This window comes from Physella acuta, unplaced genomic scaffold, assembly GCF_028476545.2.
Source record: "Physella acuta isolate Inbredline_101_S28 unplaced genomic scaffold, ASM2847654v3 ptg000698l, whole genome shotgun sequence".
NCBI classification, from domain to species: Eukaryota; Metazoa; Mollusca; class Gastropoda; family Physidae; genus Physella; species Physella acuta.
Window position 1 is genome coordinate 189,871 of NW_026732217.1, and position 23,569 is coordinate 213,439.

General features: G+C 34.7%; 2 protein-coding genes across 2 annotated transcripts; both read left to right on the forward strand.

Moving 5' to 3' along the window:
- Positions 1–7,825: 7,825 nt before the first annotated feature.
- On the forward strand, positions 7,826–12,558 carry LOC131949448 (uncharacterized). The gene is made up of 6 exons (XM_059311354.1): positions 7,826–9,179; positions 9,462–10,135; positions 10,691–10,877; positions 10,972–11,053; positions 11,692–12,195; positions 12,441–12,558. Exons 1-6 carry the CDS (start codon positions 7,826–7,828, stop codon positions 12,556–12,558), a joined length of 2,919 nt encoding a protein of 972 aa, XP_059167337.1.
- A 1,134-nt stretch (positions 12,559–13,692) lies between these two features.
- Positions 13,693–23,166, forward strand: LOC131949469 (uncharacterized). The gene is made up of 7 exons (XM_059311375.1): positions 13,693–13,846; positions 16,883–17,146; positions 17,790–18,038; positions 19,184–19,432; positions 19,912–20,160; positions 20,303–20,452; positions 20,970–23,166. The coding sequence occupies exons 1-7, from the start codon at positions 13,786–13,788 to the stop codon at positions 21,233–21,235; spliced, it is 1,488 nt and encodes a 495-aa protein (XP_059167358.1). The 5' UTR covers positions 13,693–13,785; the 3' UTR covers positions 21,236–23,166.
- The last annotated feature ends 403 nt before the right edge of the window (positions 23,167–23,569 follow it).

A 23,569-nucleotide genomic window follows, 5' to 3' on the forward strand; every position in this document is an offset into this window, starting at 1 on the left:
CGATAGGAAAACTTAGGGGGCTGGGGGATTGTTCTGACTAAACTATCCCCAATATGCTGAGGCATTGAAAAAAATGAACTCCACTTCATTTGTCCCATGTATTTTACGCACGAACAAAAAAAAAAATTAAAAATGAATTTTAGACAACACAGCACATTAATATTTAAGATGGGATTAGTTGATATATTAAAAATTAAAATAAAATGTAATTTTATTTTTTTCTGTTGTCTAACTCAAATTCGGGATCCGCCTTCCTTATAACTAAAACTATTTTCTAAGCAATTTTAGTATCGTTCTATAATGGCAAACTTGCGAGAAGGATTAACTATAAACCATAAACAATTTTTTTTAATTTTTCAAAGAATCAGTGCTGAGCTATTGAACCGTAATCTCAACAGCAGAATATACAATAATACAATGTTTATTTTTTCTCATTCTAGCGTCTCCAACGTTGGAAGATCTGAAAGCTCTACGGTGTGGTTCAGACAAACCATTCAAGTGCCTGCCTTACGGAGTCTGCTACAACGCTGACCAGTTCTGTCATGCTGGACGTATGGAGTCGTGTTTCCATGGTAACATGAAAGATGACCAGCTGGAGAACTGGTGCAAGACCACTGGTCAGTTCAGACCCGAGTTGATGAGAGACCCCAAGCTCTGTGCTCTCGCTTGCCAGGCACGGTTCCCCTCACTCAATCTCTCCAACGGTCAGTTGTTGGTTTTTATGGGTCTATTAAAGTGGGAAGTTTTAAGTCAATTTTTTCATTTTATATGGTTTAATATGGTTTAATATGGTTTTATATGGTTTTATATGGTTTAATATGGTTTTATATGGTTTTATATGGATTAATGTGGTTTAATATGGTTTTATATGGTTTCCCTCACTTAATCTCGCCAATGGACAGTTTTTTATTTTTTTTATTTAAAAAAAAAAAGATTTTCAATAACATTATGAAGTCGAAGTTCTTATGGTGTTCTTGAACCCCCCTTAACTGTCTCGTATATTCTGTAATTTGCAGTGAATACATAGTTGAATAATCATAATTTACATACTTCATATTTCAACGTTTTTAATTCTATATGGCAATTACTAAGTTAAGAAAAATAATACTGCAACAAAACTATATTATTTTAAAACCAGCTTTAGATGAACTGGTCAATAAAACCTGTCCACATGACAGACCGTTAAAATGTCTGCCAGACGGCATCTGTCACGGTTTTGACGAGTACTGTCAAACCGGACAAAACAAATCATGTTTTGATGTGACAAAGTCCGACAAAGAACTCCTGCAGTGGTGTCGAGACATAAAACAGAATGACGTCAGTGTGTTTCCACAATTGTCCTGCATACATGCCTGTCATGCTAGATTCCCTTCTCTACCCAGGAAAGGTATTTATTGTACCGAGTTAATAATTGATGCTAATTACTTGTTTTTTAATTAAATACTGAAAAATTGAAGGTCACTTAAAATAATATAATGTTAGTTAATCTTTTAACAAGATAATAGTTAAAACATGTTTTTTATTCTTATTTATTTATCAGGTCATGAGAACCTAATCTGGTTTTACGTCTTGGTGTGTGCGTTTGTTGTAGTAGGCGCCGTAGTTACAGGTGTTTTAACATGGACTAACCACTGTACACCGAAGAAGGACACAGAACATACAACTCAAGGTACAGTCTAAATGTACATAAAAAACTGTGGCGTCACAAGCAGTGTTTCTTTCGGACTTTTTTTTCTGGGTTCGGTTTAATTTTTCGAGGGGGGTGGCGTTCTTCAGGGGGGGGGGTGCACTCCCGAAGAGATGCCTGAAAGAAACTCTAATCGCATGTTGTATCTAGTTGTAAATAAACAGAATATTTTTTTTCTATTAAAATCAATCTTTGAAACGCAAATTTAAAAATTGAAGTTTTTTAATTAAAGAAGAATACACTTACGTGCCCTGAATGCCCCAGGGTTGATGCCCGCCGAGGTTCAAAAAAATATTTGACATCCTTGTATTGAGTGTCGGGTAGGAATCAGTGTTGGATACATATAAAGCTATATGAAAACACGAACAATTGTTAACACTTTCAATTTATTTTAACCGCTATAGCCACACTATAAACTGCTGTATTATACACAAAAAAAGAGTCTGCGTGGTGATGGTTCTTAAACCGAAAAGTCTCTAATTCGAACACTCGTGAAGATTAGGCTCGTTAGCTGGGGACAGCCACACTTCTAGGAGAGACAACATTACAGGTCTATTTTTTGGTAAATAAAACATGTGAAGTACTGAAAAAAACAATTCATAAAAAATCCTTTAATAACAAGCTTTTATGTAATAATGCACTAAAAAGTAGAAAATAAATCATACACTACTATTTAAAAAACTATAAAGAAAAGCGTGGGTCTCTTCCTAAATATTAGACACTACTATTAAAATTACTATAAAGAAAAGCGTGGGTCTCTTCCTAAATATTAGTAAATTTATCCAATAGATACTAAAGTGACCCACGCTTTTCTTTATAGTAATTTTAATAGTGGTGTCTAATTATTTTTTATGAAAAAAATTTCTATTTCAGCTTCGGTTTACACCCACTTTTACTCTGTTAATTTTGTCAGAAAAAAATAATTTTAACTATATTTTTCTATTTTTTTTTAGTGAGTGACACCCCTCTCCCCCCCCCCCCCCCACACACACATACACATACTTGTGACGGTACTGATAATAATGTTTTGTGTTCAGAGCGACACAAGTCGTGGAAGGGGGGGGGGATCCGCATTGGGTGTAAAATTTAGAGGTTGACACACAAAAAAATCCTAAATTTTAATGAAAAAATGTTAAAATAATAGGGATGACGAGTGACTCGAAAATCCAAACTTTTCGGAGGAGTGGGGGGTGGGGGGGGGGGGGGTTGGCGAGAAACCGATCTGTTACTGCACTTAGTGTCGCCACTACTTATATGTTAGAGTTAAAAGAATTGCCATATTATGATTAATTTTGGTTTTTATATTAAAAAACTAACTAAAATCGAGTCGCACAAACTTTGTAAGCATTTTTATAGTTAATAGTGTATTCGTATATAGCATTGTTTTCATTTTCATTAAATTTATTTAAACTGTAAATTAAAATTATTTTTATTTCAGGTAATGGAACTGCCGGAGAAAAAACTGATATGACACTGGAAATGATGCTACTATTAGCAAATGACACTCGAAATTTTTCCGAATATTCTCTACAAGATGCCTTCAAACAAGTTAAGATCAATCAGATCAACTTTGCACTTCGGCTGAAAGAAACATAATCATACTATTGATACGAAAATTAAACCCTACGGCTGAAGCAGTGGCGAGACTGTTGTGGCGCCAACCACGCAATGTGTATGGGGGGGGAGGGGTGTAGAGCACAAACTCCGACCATAAATAAAATAGAAAAGTTAAACCATTATTTATAGTTTGATAGTGACTTTGATAGTGGCTTTTATAGTGGCTTTGATAGTGGCTTTGATAGTGGCTTTGATAGTGGCTTTGATAGTGGCTTTGATAGTGACTTTGATAGTGGCTTTGATAGTGGCTTTGATAGTGGCTTTGATAGTGACTTTGATAGTGGCTTTGATAGTGGCTTTGATAGTGGCTTTGATAGTGGCTTTGATAGTGGCTTTGATAGTGGCTTTGATAGTGGCTTTGATAGTGGCTTTGATAGTGGCTTTGATAGTGGCTTTGATAGTGACTTTGAATGTGGCTTTGATAGTGGCTTTGATAGTGGCTTTGATAGTGGCTTTGATAGTGGCTTTGATAGTGGCTTTGCTAGTGGCTTTGATAGTGGCTTTGATAGTGGCTTTGATAGTGGCTTTGATAGTGGCTTTGATAGTGGCTTTGATAGGGGCTTATATCATTATCACCATCACCACCAACGCCCCTTCAGGCCTCAATATTTTAGTGCCAGTTCATCCCGCATCTAGCCTGTTGTAATGTTAGGCCTCTCTCCTTCAACACTTTCTCCATAGATCTTCTCCCATGGTTCTTTTGGGCGTACTCGCTTTTAGTGGCTTTATCACTTAAATATTTTGTGTATGAATGGTTGAGTTTGGTTTGGTTCAAATTGTTTAAACCTTATTTTACAGTTGTTTTTATTTATATAAACACAATAATTCGACACAAATATTATATTGTACTTACAATTTTAGTTTAATAACTATATAGTTCTCTGCAATGTAGTTAATTCATAACATATTATGCGATATAAACATTACCATTAGCTGTTGTGAGATATTGCTTATACTCTCGTTTACATGAACGGAGGTATAGGCCGTCACAGACATTGCTCTAATCATGAGCAATCGTAACCGAGCTATTGGTGTCGGCCTTTTAAGATCAGTGATTATTTTTTTTTAAATTCTGATATTTAATATAAATCTTGCAGTAAAGTTTATTTTGTACATTGTAATAATTTATTTGCATTGTAGACTTTTTAAACTCTACAGTTGTATTATATGTGATTAAAAATAGATTGCGGTGGTTATTTAACCATTTTCATTGTATTTAATGAGTAACGAAATGCATAATCATTATAGAATAAAAACATACGAAATATTTTTTTAGTAATGAATTAGCAATGTATTCATATATCCCACATTGAATAATTGTATTTCAAAAAATTATAAATGGTAAAATACCCTCTACCCCATTCGTATCATTTACATAGATTTGCGACGTTCTACTTATGAAGAATATGTTCGTAGCGGATACAACACAGACATTGTTACACAACACAGCCTAGGTGTAAATGTAAAGTAATAAATCGGGAATTCCCAATGTTAGGTAATAAATCGGAAGTTCCCAAATGACTGGGATGGTGTAGATAGTGGAATGGTAGAGCGCATTACTGCTAACCCGAAAATCACCAGTCGGTTTGGAATAGTACATACCACAATGTCCCATGGACCGTCAAATTAGAAAGAACACTCTACTTTGATATCCTAAGAATAAGTAATTTACAGCAGACGCTTATCTTGGGGTCAAGGTCGAGTGTCAACAGTTGTTAAATGGGATAAATCCATGAATGTGTTTCGTTTATATTAGCCGGGTTTATTTATAGCCCACTCCTGTTGTTTGTGTGAAATCAATGTGTTCAAGCCATAAGGCTACACCAGGTTTTATTACCGTGGTGTACAGGTTATATGCGAGACTGGGAACTTTAGGGTTAGTGTGTTTCAGTGGCGTAGCAAGGTCGGGTGTCACCCGGTGCGGCACTTAATGGTGTCACCCCCCAGAGGCGTAGCGACATTTCCCGGGGACAAACTTTCAATTTTCGATTTGCACCCCCCCGCCCCCCGCTCAAACTTTCGATTTGCACCCGCCCTCTCAAACTTTCGATTTGCACCTGTTATTAAAAGACTATTTAACACTCAAATTAATCACTTAATCAAGTGGAATTATCATTTTTCTCTATATATTTTGCTCTTTTTTGCCTAGGTGTCACCCCCCTGAATGGTGTCACCCGGTGCGGTCCGCACCCCCCCCCCCCCCCCCCCCCCGCTACGCCTCTGGTGTGTTGTAATAAAGAAAAGGGTTCAACTTAGGACCGAGGAACGTCATTCAGACAAAATCCCATGAAACGAACAATTGTGTTTTCTGTAGTCTACTATATAGTTATTCACCCGCGCATAAATATTGTAAACAACTAAAAAATGAACTCTTTATATATTTATTATCAACACTCTTGTCACTGTAATAAAGGAAATTTGTCAAAATCAGGAGATTTTTTCATTTGTTTATCCAAGCTGACAGTTTAAATCATTTGTCTAACTACCTTGATACAATTATTGAATTACGTTTTTAAATAAACAATCTTATTTAAGTTTTCTTTTATGCAAAAGTTGTTCGTGTTTCGTTTTGTATTTTATTTCAGTTATTAGCCGCTTACAACATGCACACTTTGGTTAAAGTCCCCCAATACTGTAAAACGTGTATACGCCTTTGAAAAGAATTCATCGTAATCGATTTTATAGTGGCAGATGGCCTGCTAAAGATAAATATTTATTGGTGACTGGGTCGCTTATCGCAATAGTTGTGATCATTGGCTTCGAAGCAGAAACATCTACAGTATGCAATATCTACGAGAAACAGATTTATAAATACTCGTTCAAGGACTTATTACTCTGTCATTTGGTTCTGGTTATTTTTTGCGCACAGAACTATATCGTGAGTAGCTAAATTTGGAATTATTGAAACATATGTCTGTGAGATTTAATAAGAAAATATACATTTAATTTAGTTTTGATTTTTCCGTGATGTAAATGTTAATTTTGAATAGATGATAACTTTAACTAATAAATCTCACAATTTGCTAGCTTGAACTAAGGGAACTTTGTCCGGTCAGCGTTCTTGGCAATTTGATTTGATAAATTATTAAATTAAAAAAATAAAATAGTAACTTAGGTTTTATGAGTAAAAACGACAGAAACTAATAGACGATCAGTTATAAACTTATGATCAATGACTATGACGGTATTTATCTATTTCACATATCGAAAACATCAAGAGGTCTTATATCACATAGATAACAGTTCTCACTTATCTAAGCCATATACGAATATCTATATATATATAAATAATTCTTTTCTTGGAGACGTTAGAAAACAAACTGCAAGCGCGCCTTGCAGTCCCTTCTCTTCTTCTCTAACACTACCGCCGCCACCCCCCCCCCCCCCACATGGTCTGGTGAGCTGTGGTTCACGCTAAATGTTACAATCATAGAGCCGTGTTTAGTGACGGCTATTAAGGGCAGATAATTTAGTTTGAAACTATTTTAAACTTAAGAGGAGGTAACTAAGAGGAGGCTGCTTTCACGGGGGGGGGGGGGGGGGGGGGTGGGCGTAGGGTAGGGGTTGGGGGAAAGGGGGGGGGGTGTTAGTGTTTTAAAGCAAATATTTTCAGTGGCAGTATTGGTACTGTCGAATTCACAAATTATGAATTACTGAAAAGTAGAAAATAAAACAACTAAATAGCGGCGTATGATACGCCGCGGGTCGGCTCGTTATATCTAGATCTAAATGAAAACGTTTTTTAACTTTTAAAATACGGATACAGAATTTACTAACAGACGGTTATGTGTTATTCAAAGTCAGCGCAAGTCATATTTGGTGTGTCGCTTCTTGTGATCCCAAGAAATACAACATCGATCCATTTCGTTTGCACATTTTCTTGAATTAAATTGCCTAGCTAATTGTGATATATAAATACTTAAGCCTACGTTAAGGGTTGGGTAATAAAAGATGGGTTTTGTTTGGTGAAATACTTGTTCCAGATAAAGAATTAAGTCGGATTTAGATTAAACTATATATATATATATATATATATATATATATATATATATATATATATATATATATATATATAATGGAGGCATTTTTTAAAAACCCACAATGATCAGTTTCCTACCTATACAATTGATTTGAGTCGTATTTAACTTGATCCTTAAAGCTTAGCCTTATGATTATGTGGGTTAAAACGTTAAAGTTAGCTGCAGTCTCTATGTACTGTCTTCCTTGGGCTCACTCAGAGTTTCCTTCAGGCATCTTTTGTGGGGGAGGGGCACAGCCCTCCCCCCCCCCCCCCAATGGATTTAATATAAAATATATATACTTTCAACATTGTCCACCTACTCCCTGAAAAATTTAGCCCCATTCTATTTCTAAAGGACATATAACAAAAAAAAACAGTATTACCTTCATAAATTGTACGAGTATATTCTCGATCACAAATCTAAAATTTCTTAATTTTTTTTGTACATTTAGGAGTGAAGTCAAGTTCATAACACTACCTCAAATAACTATTAATAGAAGATGGTGTCCATTCTATTGCCTCGTAAGCCGCCAACATTATTAAAGATATTTAAGGATAGCATAGGAAACTACGATAACCGAGAGGATGATATCGGTGAAGCAGAGGTATATTGGAAACTTTTTCTATCAGTTTTAAAGTACAACCTGCCCAACTCTATAGACAGAGCAAATTTCATTCTGTATATGCTCTTTTTATTTATGTTTATATTTATGGGATTCATTGTATATATTCATGTAAGGATAAATGTGTTTTACAATCGTCCTTATAGAAAAAGTTTACTTTCCTTGTTTTATGGGCACACGCCTTTGCATCAATTAGCAGAGAAAGATTGCAAAACTCATTTGGTAGATTGTATTAAAGGGTTAAATCACTTTAAAGATGGCAAAGACTACTGTGGAAAAACGCCACTACATATTGCCGCAGAGAACAATAACAGAGAATTCGGTGAATACTCGCTACAAGAAGGTGCTTGTATTAATAACAGATCTGGGCACATTTGTTTTGGTGAAACCCCTTTACAAATAAGTGCCGAAAAAGGTCACACAGAATTTGTTGAACTCTTACTGAAATGGAAAGTACCTATGGATGATATGACGCTCTGGTCTAGAAAAACAGCTTTACATTTATGTGTTCAAAATGGACAATACAAAGTAGCTGATATTCTGTTGGAAGCGGGGGCTGATGTAAATCTGCCTGACAGCGAAGGTAGGACAGCTTTACATCTTGCTGTTACTCGTCGAAGCGAGAAAATGGTCCAACTGCTGTTAGAAAGAGGTGCGTCTATTAATAGCAAGGATATTTACGGCAAAACAGCCTTACACTATTGCACGGATACAAAATATTGCGCCGTTTTGAACCTTCTGCTGAGTGCAAAAGCTTCAGCAAATATCAGAGACAACGAAGGTAAAACAGCTTTACACCATGCTGCTATTAACGGGCATACTGAAACAGTTTTAACGCTGGTGAATGTTACAGATTTTATCGATACGACAGACAGCTGGAACAGGACAGCTTTACACTACAGCTCCCTGAGAGGTCACACGGAAGTCGTGAAGACCTTACTGGAAGCCGGAGCCGACTCTGGAGTCAAGGACGTTTTAGGGAAAACCCCGTTGCACTACAGCGCTGAAAATAACGTTGCTGACGCTATACGAGTGTTGATTCAAAGGGGCACTAACATCAACATTGCAGATAATTTTGGTCAGACAGCGCTAGACGTGGCAACATGGAAATCAAACGATGACGCTGTTGCAGTTCTAAGGCGACACGGCGCGAACTCATCAAAACACAGGAGAAATAAAATGATTACAGTATGGAATTACATCAGACTTCTTTTAGTTGAATTGGCTTTGGGTAAGTTTTTTTTTAATATTACACGGCCTTTCGACATATACATAGATATTCGTATAGCTAGTATTACTCTAAGCAGTAAACGATACTTCACCCCCAGCCTAACACTGGCAGAGCTTCTTTCACGAGTTGCCTTCATGGGAGTGGGTACTGCTTCTACCCCCCCCCCCCTCCCCTCAATGTAAATCCACCACGCCCCACTATCTGTAGAATAAAATATATAAGAATTTATGTACACTATATTATTTATTAATTCGTATTGTTTTTTTTTTCTTTTTTCTTCAGTAACCCAGATAGGGTATTCATATTTAGTAAACTTCAGAAGATCATGTTTTGGTAAATCTTCTACACAAGTACAAGACAAAACACAACAAAATATCGAAGCTACTTATGCAAAACAAACTACAACAACAATTACTGATACAACACCCACTGTTGATACAACAACTTACACAACACCAACTCATGATACAACACCAACTCATGATACAACACCAACTCATGATACAACACCAACTACAACACCAACTACTGATACAACACCAACTACTGATACAACACCAACTACTGATACAACACCAACTACTGATACAACACCAACTACAACACCAACTAATGATACAACACCAGCTAATGATACAACACCAACTACTGATACAACACCAACTACAACACCATCTAATGATACATCACCAACTAATGATACAACACCAACTACTGATACAACACCAACTACAACACCAACTAATGATACAACACCAGCTAATGATACAACACCAACTACTGATACAACACCAACTACAACACCATCTAATGATACATCACCAACTAATGATACAACACCAACTAATGATACAACACCAACTACTGAAACAACACCAACTGCTTATACAACAACAACAACAACTGATACAACACCAACTAATTATACAACATCAACTACTGATATAACACCAACTGCTTATACAACAACAACAACAACAACAACTGATACAACACCAACTACAACACCAACTACTGATACAACACCAACTACTGATACAACACCAACTAATGATACAACAACAACTACTGATACAACACCAAGTAATGATACAACACCAACAACAACACCAACTACTGATACAACACAAACCACAACACCACCAACTAATAAACCACTAACTACTGATACATCATACTCTAATAATACAACAGCACCTACGGATACAATTTCAGATACAAAATCTCTTAATGACATCACATTAATAACTGATCCAACACCAGCTACTGATACAACACCTTCTAATGATACAACAGCACCTAATGTTACAATACCATTTACAAATACAACATCAACAATTGCAAAAAAGCCAGCAGTAATTTTTAAGTATACTACTTCAATAACTACCAGTACCACAACAATAACAACAAATACCAATGCTACACAAGCTAGAACATCTGTTAAGTCAGCGATTGAAGCAAAAAGCCACCAAACACCTCCAGATTTAAACTGTGCACAAACTACGTCACAGGCAATAAAATCACCCTGCATGAAACACCAACCAGGTAATTCCAGTCCGCGACACCTTCAGGAAAACTTAACACAGTCCAAATGTAAACCGTTTGGGAAGAATCATCAGACATTCTTTGGAAAACATAAGGAGATGGACGATTCAGATACTGGACAGAAAACTAAACCTGGACAAAGTCAAACAGACGGTAGTGTATAAAACCTTTTTCAATTAGAAACCATCTTTAGTATTAAAAACTAATTCTGCTTGTCAGTTAATTAGTTAAAACTATTTCTTTTCAGATCCTGAAAATACGATGATCAAACAAATAAAACCCAGCATGGTTGGAAAAATAAAGGATACAAAAAGAAAAACAATGCTCAGGTTTGTTAAATATTATAATTATATTGTTTAAGTATCTGATATACATTATAAAACTGATGTTCTTTTTTACGATAAAAAACTGTGTTTGTGTGGTGGGGAGGGGGTGCACAAAAAGCTTTTCTGTATGTGTTACTTTGTCATACACCTTTCTATTTAGTGGCTGGAATGTAAATAAAATTTACTTTTGACTGTGGCTTATGCTTGACAAAAGACAAACAGGATGCAACTATACTTGGGCAGATTACAATTATATGATCAAAGCGTCATTCTTTCTTCGATAGAAATCTATGTGTATTGTATTTCCCCATCAGAAAAATTTAGTTCGTTCTAAGTACTAAAATACGTTAGCAAATCTAGTTTCTTGTGTTGGATTTCGCACATGAATTTAAGTTATTTGTTAAACTGCATTGCGTTTCTTCTATAGCCGCTCTATCAATAAATTACCTTTTAAAAGGGGCAAAGCGTGAGGGTGGAATATTTTTTCAGATAACTAACAACACAATCTAGTTTAACAGAACGTCGGCCAAATTCACCCCCCTCCCCACATTGCATCCGTAACTTAATAAACCCTAAGAGAGATGTAATCTACCTTTGTAAGTCTTACTTCAACTTGTAACACATGAAAACATATATTCCAGCAACAACAAATGGATTGGAACCCGCACTAGTCACGATTTATTAAACAAGACAAAGTGTATGAAGAACAATGCGGAGGTCGGTAGTGCTAAAAATTGCAGATACCAGCCTTTAGCCAGTCGGTCATATGGCTCTCTAAAATATAGCACAAGATATTTTAAGCAAAATACTTCAAGAAATAAACTTCACGTAGTCAATCACAGTGCTGTAAACCCTCATGCCTACTTCTACGGGAGAAAATACATCTGGAAATATAAAGTAAATCATTCATCAAAGTATGTCAAGAAAAAAATAAAGAGAACAAATAAAAAGGCTATGAATGTTAATGTGAAAAAATTGACAAAAGCAAACGTATTAGATTTCAATTTTAAAGAATCGAAAGAAACTAGGACTGACATGGAAGGCTCATTACCCACGCTAGCTGTGCTGGATTTGATTGGGTGTGCTCTAAATACCGTAACAATGAGAATAAAATCTAGTAAAAAAAATTTGACGGGATTGATCGCGTGAGTTGTATTGCATTTTCTTGCTGACATAACTAAATCCATACTTATATATATATATATATATATATATATATATATATATATATATATATATATATACATATACATACATATATATATATATATATATATATATATATATATATATATATATATATATATATATATATATATATATATATATATATATATATATATATATATAGTTTTTTATGATTTAACTGAGTTTATTATTTATGTTTCAGACATTTCAATCTAAAATACTCCCCAAACATCATACACCATTGCAGCGAGTTAAATGTCGAGAATGTGAAATACCTGGCTTCAGACAGCAATCAGAACATCTTCATTGGGCACGTCTAGAAGTGGATTTAGTTGTGTATTTAATTAATTTTACTTATTGTAAAAAAAAGTCTGCATCTATGAAGTACTTTGCAGTAATCATCAATGGGTTTAAATTGTTTCAAAATAAAAAATTTAGTACGGATTTTATATTTTGGGCAAGTGTATCATTTGTCTTCATTTGTTTTTATTAATACAAATCCTCATCATGTGTATACCTTAAATCTAATAAAAATATGTGTAAATATAACGTGTAGATTTGTCTGTTAAAAATTATACTATATGTATGTTTATGTCTGTAAACGAATTTATTTGTGAAATATAAAATATATAGTGTTTACGATTATGTAATACCTGTGAATGTTACACCCGCTAATATACCGAGTTCCTGTTGGAAATGTAAAAACTGCACAGCTATATCTACAAACGTTAGTTCTAAGAGTGAAAGCTTAATTGGGTTTTTTTGTACAGGTTATATAATATATATATAGAAATAGATATGTGCTTTAAAATATAGTCGTATGACTAAGTTAGTACAGGTTATGTATAACGAAATTAATATATCTTTTTTAAAATTATGGCTAGAAAACTAAGTTACTGCATGTAAATGTGTATGGATGAAGTAGAAAAGAAAACAAAGGCATTTCCTACAAAGTATTGCTTAAGTACATGTAGATTATTTTAGATTAGTTCAAGGAAAGATAACTCTGCACTAACGCAATGCGCTTAATAGAAAGATAACTATTAACGCAATGGGTTTATTGGAGAGATAACCCTATTAACGCAATGAGTTTATTGGAATGATAACTCTGTATCCATAATTGTATAGCTAAAAGATTAGGTGATGAAGAGTTTTATTTTTCAGACCGTGTAAAACGAAAACGAAAGTGGAATATCGGGAATTCCCTATTTGTAAAGTTTAGGGATTATCTTTTCTGCACTAAACGAGAGCTTTAATAGGGCAGCAAATACGAAATTATAAATGTTTGGTATTTTGGAGTAGCCTAAATATTATTATGCACATATTGTGTACATACATATTAAGTAGATAGAGAGAGTTAGACAGCGTCAGAATTTAAACACAAACAACACAACTATTGGAAAAGTATTTTTAGTTCTTTCTCGGAACTGGGGTTTTCCTAATATATATGTACACCTGTATACATATACCTATGTGTAATTTCATTTCTTACGTTAAAATGTTTTTAAAACAGAAGTTCCAGTAGTCTATCAACATAGGAAACCAGAATGGATTGTATTAGAAATAGCTTTTGGATTCTTTTAAGTATAATCACTTTAATCGACGCAGGTAAGGAAATTTACTGCTTAAGATTTTGACAAAACATGACTATTGCCTATAAAGAAAAATAAATATTTTTTTTTAATTAAAAAAAACCGAAAATTTGTAACAAACGTTCACACCACTTTGTCGACACTGTTGTTTTTTAATACTTTTTTTTGGTTTACTGTAGCTACCATAGTCCTGATTCCAACCCCAAACCACGACTCGAATTGCCGCCTCATACATTAATAACATTTATTTTATTCTAGAGCTGACGGCCGCCATTTTGGAATTCACCAACTTTTCACCCGAATCAACGAGATAGCGACTTATCAGTCGGTTTTTTATGCCATATCGCTTTTTTTTTTTTTTTTTGCAAATTTTCAAAATCTCTCCCCTCCCCTCCCCTCCCCTTATCGATACACACTGTAACTAAAATTGACCTCCACCCCATTAATATGACGTCATACGCCCGTGCCTTAGTCCACCTACCTTCCCCCTTCCTTCATTTTATTATTACATGAATTGTCTCCCTTACGCAAGGGGTTAAAATGAAACTATATTGTTTTGCAGAAACTATTAATTAAGTTTTCTAATTTTTGAATGAAGTTAAAGAAGTACTGCTTACTGTTTGCTAGCGGAAAATAATGTTAATCTGTCCTAACATTAAATGTATTGATACATTTTCTTACAATTTACAGAAAAATAAGTATTCTAAAGTAAGTAACTACTACTGTCTCAAAGAGAGGGCATAATGGTTATGATTATCAAACTCTAGGGCACTCGGTTGTCATTATGAGTGACGACGTAATCGAACAGTGTATTCGAAAGTAAATAATCGAGTCCACCCAGGTACCATTCCACTCGGATAAGTGCGGGGCGAATATATATATATATATATATATATATATATATATATATATATATATATATATATATATATATATATATATATATATAGTGCTAGCTGCATACCCGTGCTTCGCCACTGTGAATCTTTTTTCCCACGTTTGCTTTAACTTGCTTTCGCGTCTGTTTGTTTGTTTGTTTTTCCATGAAATCTTGCGATCGAAATTTCGGGCACATCCCAGTTAGCTATCGCGCTGAAATTTTCAGGGAAGCTTTGTTTCCGATGACAATACAATATTCAATTATTATTATTACTAAATTGATCCATGGAAAAATTTTATTGATCATTTTTAGACTCCTATTGATTTGTACAAAAAAGGGACATAACCTAGTAATTGTAATTACTTTTAGTTCAATCAGAAAACGTGGTTTTTTTTAAAAATTCAATGATAATTTTTTCAAGTTTTAGATTCTACAAGACTTACCCGTCATCCCTTGGATGACTGTGGGTTTCGGGGTTTATCCATAAAAAAACATCACGTCTGTCAAATATCGTCACAAAAAACCAGATCCCACATTCCAAAAGACGTTTTTTTTTTTATCTTTTAAAAATACCTATTTCGGCTGAGCAATAAATCTGACCACACTATCACATCATATACTGACGTCACAGGTGACCTACTCAGCTCTATTTCACCTGCGCAGTGTCCCGCCAAGTCTCAGACAACATGTTTTTATCGTTTAAAAAAAACTATTCCGGTCTTGCATGTCTCTGACCAGATTATCCCTTCATATGCTTAGAACAAAGAAACAGGTGAACTCAACTTCTTCTTTCCTGAATCCCGCCAATTTCAGATAGGCAACTTTATCATTCACATCTAAAAAATAAATAAAAAATCGAAACATTTTTTTTAACATTGACGTGATGTGTCTAGAATCCGTGCCACCTACACCCAAACTTAGCTACCTAAACTCGTGACTTCACTGATGTTTTTTTGTGGTATAATTTATATGCAACTTGATTTACGCGCATAGGCCCTATCTTAAATTAGCCAATTCCATAGCTAAACAAACAAAGATTTATATAAAATAATGAAGGGCTGAAATAGTTTAGTATAGAAACTCATTATTATCTAGATCTAGATAGAATTATCTAGATTCTACGATTGGTTTGCTTAAGTCTAGTTTTTGCGTAACTCTTGCTAGCTCTAGATCAGTGTTTCTTCCAGACTTTTTTCTCCGGGGGGCACTTGAAATCTTCGGGGGGGGGGGGGCGGTAAACTTTCTTCGGGGGGGGGGGGGGGGGGGCGGACACTGTTAAAAGTATATATTTTCTGTATAAATTATATAAATTTCATTTCGTTCGGGGGGGGGGGGGGGGGGGGGGCGGTAAAAAATTTTCGGGGGGGGGGGCGCAAGGCCCCCCGAAGAGATGCCTGGAAGACACTCTGCTCTAGATTAGACCTGTTCTAGATCTAGATAGATAAATCACAAAGATTTATATCAAGTATTTAAGTAAACAAATCATGTAACGTCACTATTCTCTCAAAGTAACGCCAATGTTTTAAACTTTTATAATTAATGTGGTTAATCTACCAATGAATAAATCAATTAATTAATTAAGGTCTTTAAATAAATTTATGATTAACAGTCTGTCTCAAAACAAAAATTAAATTGTTCTCTACGTACATACTATTTTACAGCTCAAATAGTGCAAATTCTCTCCAGTAGCCAATCAGACAAACAAATAAATATTCAAACATGTAAAGAAACTTGAGTTTTAGTAGTATAAAGAAAGATAGATAGCGATAACTGAAGGAAGGAAGGAAGGACTGACACAATACCAGCCGGATTATATTATAGATATGCAACTGACGTCTAGTCCGATGTGAAAGAAAAAGATGAATATGTTTTCCCGCCTTATTAAAGTATTAGGTCTAAAGTGGTAGTTCAAATTTTATTACTATGTTACATAGATCGAGGGACGGTGTGGTTGAACAATAGAACGTTTGGCTGCTAACCCAAAGATCCAGAGTTCTGATCCTGGGTTCGAAACCGTATGAAGTTTATGTGTCTACTCAGCTCTAATGGGTACCTGGCACACGGACCTGACCACACTATCTCTTTATATTTCGAGATAACTGAAACAGATGCAGTCTACCTTACCTGCCAGGATAGTAATGTATTAAACTTTTTTTTTAATTTTAATTCCAGCTCCCCCAACGTTGGAAGAACTAACAGCTCTACAGTGTAACTTTGACAGACCATTCAAATGTCTGCCTTATGGAGTCTGCTATAACGCAGACGAGTTCTGTCATGCTGGAACTGTCGAGTCGTGTTTCCCTACGAACGTCATCACTAACCAGCTGGAGAACTGGTGCAAGACCACTGGTCAGTTCAGACCCGAGTTGATGAGAGACCCCAAGCTCTGTGCTCTCGCTTGCCAGGCACGGTTCCCCTCACTCAATCTCTCCAACGGTCAGTTGCTGATTTTTATGTGTCTATTAAAGTGGGAAGTTTTAAGTCAAATTTATATGGTTTTATATGGTTTCATTAACTCAATCTCTCCAACGGTCAGTTGCTGGTTTTTATGCGTCTTTTTAATTTATAAGTTTTGGTTGTTTTTATTTATTTCTAGACATACTAAAGTGTCTTCACAAATATAGAATATTTGATTATAGATAAAAACTTTTAAAATAATTCATTACAAATTAAATAGAAGGGGTAAGGGGTCAGACATTTGTAAAAAGGTGTAATACGGGTGGGGGGTGTCAAGAAAGTGTGACTTCAGTCTTTTGAAGTATAAAAACATTTGCTAATGAATGTTAGCAGGTTTTACTAACATTAAATTGAGATTAAATATTTCAATGTGTTATATTCCGACTTGTATTTTCTAAAAAAAAAATGAGTATAAAATAGTGAATAGTGGTTTTTTTTTCGGCACACCGAAATATTTTATCGTAATATGAGAAGGGAGTATAAAAAGAAAATAATTAGGTACCTTGTACCTAATACAAATTTATACAAATTTATAAACTAAAGTTCTTCATTTTCTGAATATTTTATCCTGAAGAATACAATAAAAAAATACCGGATTATAACTGTTTTTTTTTCTAAATAGCTGTGGATCAACTGGTCAATATAACCTGTCCACGTGACAGACCGTTAAAATGTCTGCCAGACGGCATCTGTCACGGTTTTGATGAGTACTGTCATGCCGGACAAAACAAATCGTGTTTGGACGTGACGATGTCGGATAAAGAACTTTTGCAGTGGTGTCAGGACAAGGGACAGAGTGACTTAGCCTTAATGCCGGACCCAGCCTGCAAGTTTGCTTGTCAGGCGAAATTTCCATCGCTGCATCATGAAGGTAACTAAGCATGATATATTTATTTAACTTTGAAAACATTTTAGCACATTGCAGGTACTCTGAATGGGAGGTGAAAAGGAGGAGAAAAGTTGAAAATTTGAAAATTTGTATTTTTCAACGTTTTGTATTTATGTGGAAGGAAAAAAATAACAAGAAAATAATTTTGTAAAATATTTGAAAAACAATTTTAAAGCATTTTCCAAATTTTGTGGTAACTTTTAAACTACGTGTTTACATTATTCATAATAGGGCTTAAATTGTCCAAACATAGTGTATTTGATACCATTAGAAAGCTTAGAACGCTGTAAATATAACAAATATATTGTTTTTTTTTCTTACACACATTTCGACTATATTTAATTATAGTAATTGTCTGTAGGAATCTCCAACATTATTAATATTCACTATTGTGATGTTTCTTTCACCTTTTTTTTCTCAAACCACATTTCTATATAAAGATTTGATTTTCTACTTGGGTTAGTCCAAATCTTCATTTCTTATTTTAGCACTTTTGCCTTGCTACCAAATATAACTTTCAATTAAAAATTCAAATTCAAGTACCCTTTTAAAAACCACACGTTTTCCCCCAAATTCATTGTAGTTTTTTTTTACTATAGAGTAAGTGCTATATATAATTAAAACAACAATTTAGCCATGCCAAAATTTAAGAACACAAACTTTGTAGATCTTTAGCATCAACCCATTGTATTTATTAATCTTCATTAAGGGGATATAACCAAGCTCGTTTAATTTCGCTGTACATTTTAATTTAGCTGTTTCCCTTGACTTAGAAAATTCCAAAAATAATAGAGCTTCATGTTAGACTTGACTGGCGTTTCTCTAATCACTAAATCTATTTACAAATAAAAATCAGTGTAAATTATGGATTAATCATTCTCTTTTTATTATAACTTCAAACATTTTAAGCTTGATATACATTTTAAAATTGTGTTTACAAAAGAACTGTTTTGCAAATATACACTTGTGACGTCACACTTTCTAAACACCAGTTGTTTGAAACCCCCTTCCTAAAGTGTGACGTCATTTATGCACTCACCGAACACAAAAGTTCCTTCCAGCAAGAGAAAAAAATATTCCCAAACAAAACTTAAATTATAAATTATTGTATTGTTTCCTAACACCAGCTTTGGAGAAACTAGCAAACAAAACGTGCCCACTGGAGAGACCGTTAAAATGTCTGCCTGACGGCATCTGTCACGGTCTGGATAAGTACTGCCATAACGGTATGGTTACGTCGTGCTTCAACGAGACAATGATGGAGGAAGAACAGTTGCAGTGGTGTATGGATAAGGTAGTGATTAACGTCACTTCTATGCCAGACAAAGCCTGCCAGTTCGCCTGTCAATTTAAATACCCAAACTTACTTCGTGCAGGTATATTATTTTTTCCATTAAAACTTGTGTTATATGTTGATTTAGTTAACTTTAGTTTAGTATCTATAACACTATATCTATATGTATAACAATAGAGGCGGATGGGACTAGTACTGGCCACACTATCCCCTGATGTACAGAAGTCGTAGAAACGGATGCACTCTCTATTTTTCATTTTCTGTTTGGTGTCCCCTCTTCCCCTACTATTATTTAACTGGATAAGTTTTTTAAAACAGTAAATTTTACGATTTATCGATTTGGTGTCGCCCCCTCCCTAATGGTATATTCCATTGCGGATAGCACCTGCCCCGTCTTGTGAAGCGACTAAAAGTCACGCATGCGCTTAATAAAAAACTGACTTAAATAATAAAATGGTTAAATGAACATAGTTCACATAATTCATTACTCAGCGACGTAAATTTAATTACTGCAGTCACTTTTTTGACAAAGTAATGCTGAAACTAAACTATTCAAAACAGTTTTAGATCAGTTGGTCAATAAAAGCTGCCCACAAGAAAGACCATGTAAATGTCTGCTCGATGGCGTCTGCCATGGTTATGACGAGTTCTGCGATGCCGGACGAAACAAATCATGTTTTGACGAGAGTATGTCGGAGAATGAACTCATGCAGTGGTGTCGAGACATAAAACCGAATGACGTCAGTGTGTATCCACAATTGTCCTGCATTCATGCCTGTCATGCTAGATTCCCTTCTATGTCTAGCCAAGGTATTTATTGTACTGAACTTATTTATGAAACTTTTTTTTTATTTAACACTTAAAATTTAAGGTCACTTAAATTAATATTAATTAGTTTACCTTTTAAAAAGAATTTAATAAACATTAAATTTACTTTTGTTTATTTAATCAGGTGGTGAAAACGGAATCTGGCTTTATCTATTTATAGGATTAATTGTTGTAGTTTTAGTAACGGCTGCCGTAATTGGATTAGTTTGGAAAAAACGAGACAAGATACCTCCTGTATGCTCTAGATTTTTGTGTTGCAAGAAGGAAACACCAGGTAACGTTTTAATGTTCTTAAAGAATCAGTGCTGTCTCAAGTCAGGTGTCCCACGGTGCAATAGCTAAGGTGCCATTCCCTTTCTTCTCCCCCCCCCCCCCCATCTCTACACACACAGCTCTCGACATTTTTTTTCGTTTCAGTATCACCATTTAAGGCCTATGATTTTAAATGGATAAAACAATGGTTTTTTTAGTACATTTTGCTCTGTTTTTAGATTTGGTGTCACTCCCCCCCCCCCCCACCACCACCACACCCCGCACACACACAAACACACTTAGTGAAGCATTATATAAGATTGTGTTGTGTTTTATTTAGTTATAGTTAATAGACTTACAGTATGATTTTAACTCTGGTTCTTGAATTAGGAAATGGTACATTTTGGTAGTATTATTACTTAAAACAATTTACATATAAAATTACTCCATTTGTAATTTATAATGTTTTAGTCAATAATATCTAATCTTGTTTTTATTTAAATAATTTTAATTTTAAGTTTGAATTATTTCCAATTCAGTAACAATAGAAGCTGAAATCGATGAAAATAATGCCATCAATGACAATGCGGATAATAACACTGGTGAGAAAGGAAGAATGATGATGGATGCTGGTGATGCTGGAGATGATATCAATAAAAGAGGAACCAAAGCTGTGAAAAACACCTCAAAAATTGAAGCACAATCTTCTGAGGACGAACAACTTATCGGCGAAAGGAGAGAGTATGTTCCAGTGCCTGTGGCAGAAGAAGGTAAAGAGGCAGAAGAGGACGAGGAAATCGTATAATATAATATGCCATTGAAGACATCCAAGTATGTGGATTACAAAAAAAAAAATCAAATAAATAACAATAAATTGTATTATTTTAGCGAAAGATGTGTATTGAGAATTAAAGGTTGTCTTATGCTATTCAATTACCAGAAGGAAAAAAATCGTTTTTATTTGGACTTGTTTATTGAGATGGACATATCAGATGGATATAAGTTCATACGTATTTAATAACTTTTTTTCGCCTCAACTAACTCTCTGCAAGACTGTTTGAAAATGCTATTTCTATGTTTAGTAATAATAACAGTTTTTAGAGTGTATTATATTATTTTTTACATATAAATTATTTGATTGGAACTTCGTGCTTACAATAGTATTAAATTTCATCACATGTTAACAATGAAATAATTAATTAATGTATGTTTGATTTGGTTAATTCAAAGTATTTATACTATAACCATGGTTTTAAAGCAGTTTTTAATTATAAAATAATATATATCATTCAACAAAAATGTATATTTGAATTTTACAATTTTATTATTTTTATTGCCAATGAATTAACATTTTATCATTACCTTTTTTTTTGGGAAAATACACATTTTTCAGTATCTTTGTGAAGCCACTAGTATTCAAAACGGTATGTATACTTAATTTTAAAAACATAAATACACTGTCGTTTTTTTTAGTTTTTGTACATTGTAACCATTTAGCCTTCTAGTTAACTGTACAGTCTTTGTTGTAGAGTAGTTCCTGTGTATATGTGATCTTTCTTATAATACTAAAAAGCCTTGCGTTTTTAATTACACGGACAGTAAAGAAAACGGGTGCCCGAAATATCGATTTTTTAAAGTTAGTATAATCGGGGAGGGGGGGGGGAGGTGAATCTAGTCTATGTAAATGTCCATTTGATGATTTAAACATGACAAAATGTATATACTACAACAATTACCATATTACTACTTTGTATTTCATTAAATTATCTTGCTTATGCCAAGAAACAGACGTAAAATGTAACGAACACGATGTAGTCTACTATATACGACGCAGCAACAGAAAATATCATTTAAAAACGTTTATTGTCATGAACACTGTACACCAGCCTTTGGTTAATATGGGGATGGGGTCACTAAATAAGCGCTCGTTAAATAATTATTTTTTCAACGTATTGACGCTATATTAAGCAAGATTGTGCAAATAAATAAACAATTTTATCTGGTGCACTTATAACCCCCCGATCGTGTACAGTGACACACAATCGGAGGCCATGTGCTTGATAAAGACTTTACCATTGACTAGTCATTTAGCCAATTTTTTTATTGTGTTGTCACCCCTCACTTCTGTTGCTGTTGGTGTTTTTTTCTTCTCCAATTATATTTTTTATTCTTTGTTATTTATTTATTTCCAACTCTTTTCTGCTTCTTCGTTTTTCCTTGTAATATTAGAGTATCCGCCAACACTATCAAGAAGTATTTGTTTACTTCAGACTGCTTTTCTTTCTGGATTTGCTTTCATAGCCTTTGTCCATTGAAAAAAAAAAACAATCTGCAAGGCCTCATCTGCTCAGGGGTCCGAATTCATGACTTTTGGCAATTAAACTCTATCCCGTCCAACTAAATCGTTCCCCAACACTTTTCAATAACTCTCATGTCCTTATCAAATCTCCACGCCAGGATTTTTTTGTTCTTTTTTTTTTGTTCTTAACCTTTGTGGATTTAACTGTTAATGTTGTGTTATACTATAAACCTATAAGCAAATTCCTTGTTTTTAATTTGTGACACTCTTTTCCAGTTCTTCTTTTATCGAATATCAAATTGTGTGCAATGTGTAATAATAATCTATCTGAATGTAATTTTTTTAAGTATACCAACAGTCTCGGTCTAGAATCTCGGCCCAAAACATCCCATTCAGAGATTAATTTTACCAAGTACGTTTTCAGCTGGTGACAACCAGAGGCGTAGCGATTGGGGGGGGGGGGGAGCAGGGGGGACATATGTCCCCAGGCGTCGACCTAGGGGGGCGCCAAAATGGGTTGCAAAAAACAAATTAAAATGTCAATTTAGCTGCATCTTTTGCAGTTTGAGGGGGGGGGGGGGGGTTGCAAATCGAAAGTTTGAGGGGGGATGCAAATCAAAAAATTGAGGGAGGGGGGGTGCTAATTGAACATTTGCTCCCGACGGGGGCGCCAAATTGAAAGTTTCTCCCCGGGCGCCGGGAAGGGTCGCTACGCCTCTGGTGACAACTGTACAGTTTTTCTGCGATGTTGGATTCACCCATAAAATCAAGCGTTTAAAAACTGTGCTCACTTATTCAAATTAAAAAGAAAATTATTGTCTCGGTAAAGTTTTAAACCTC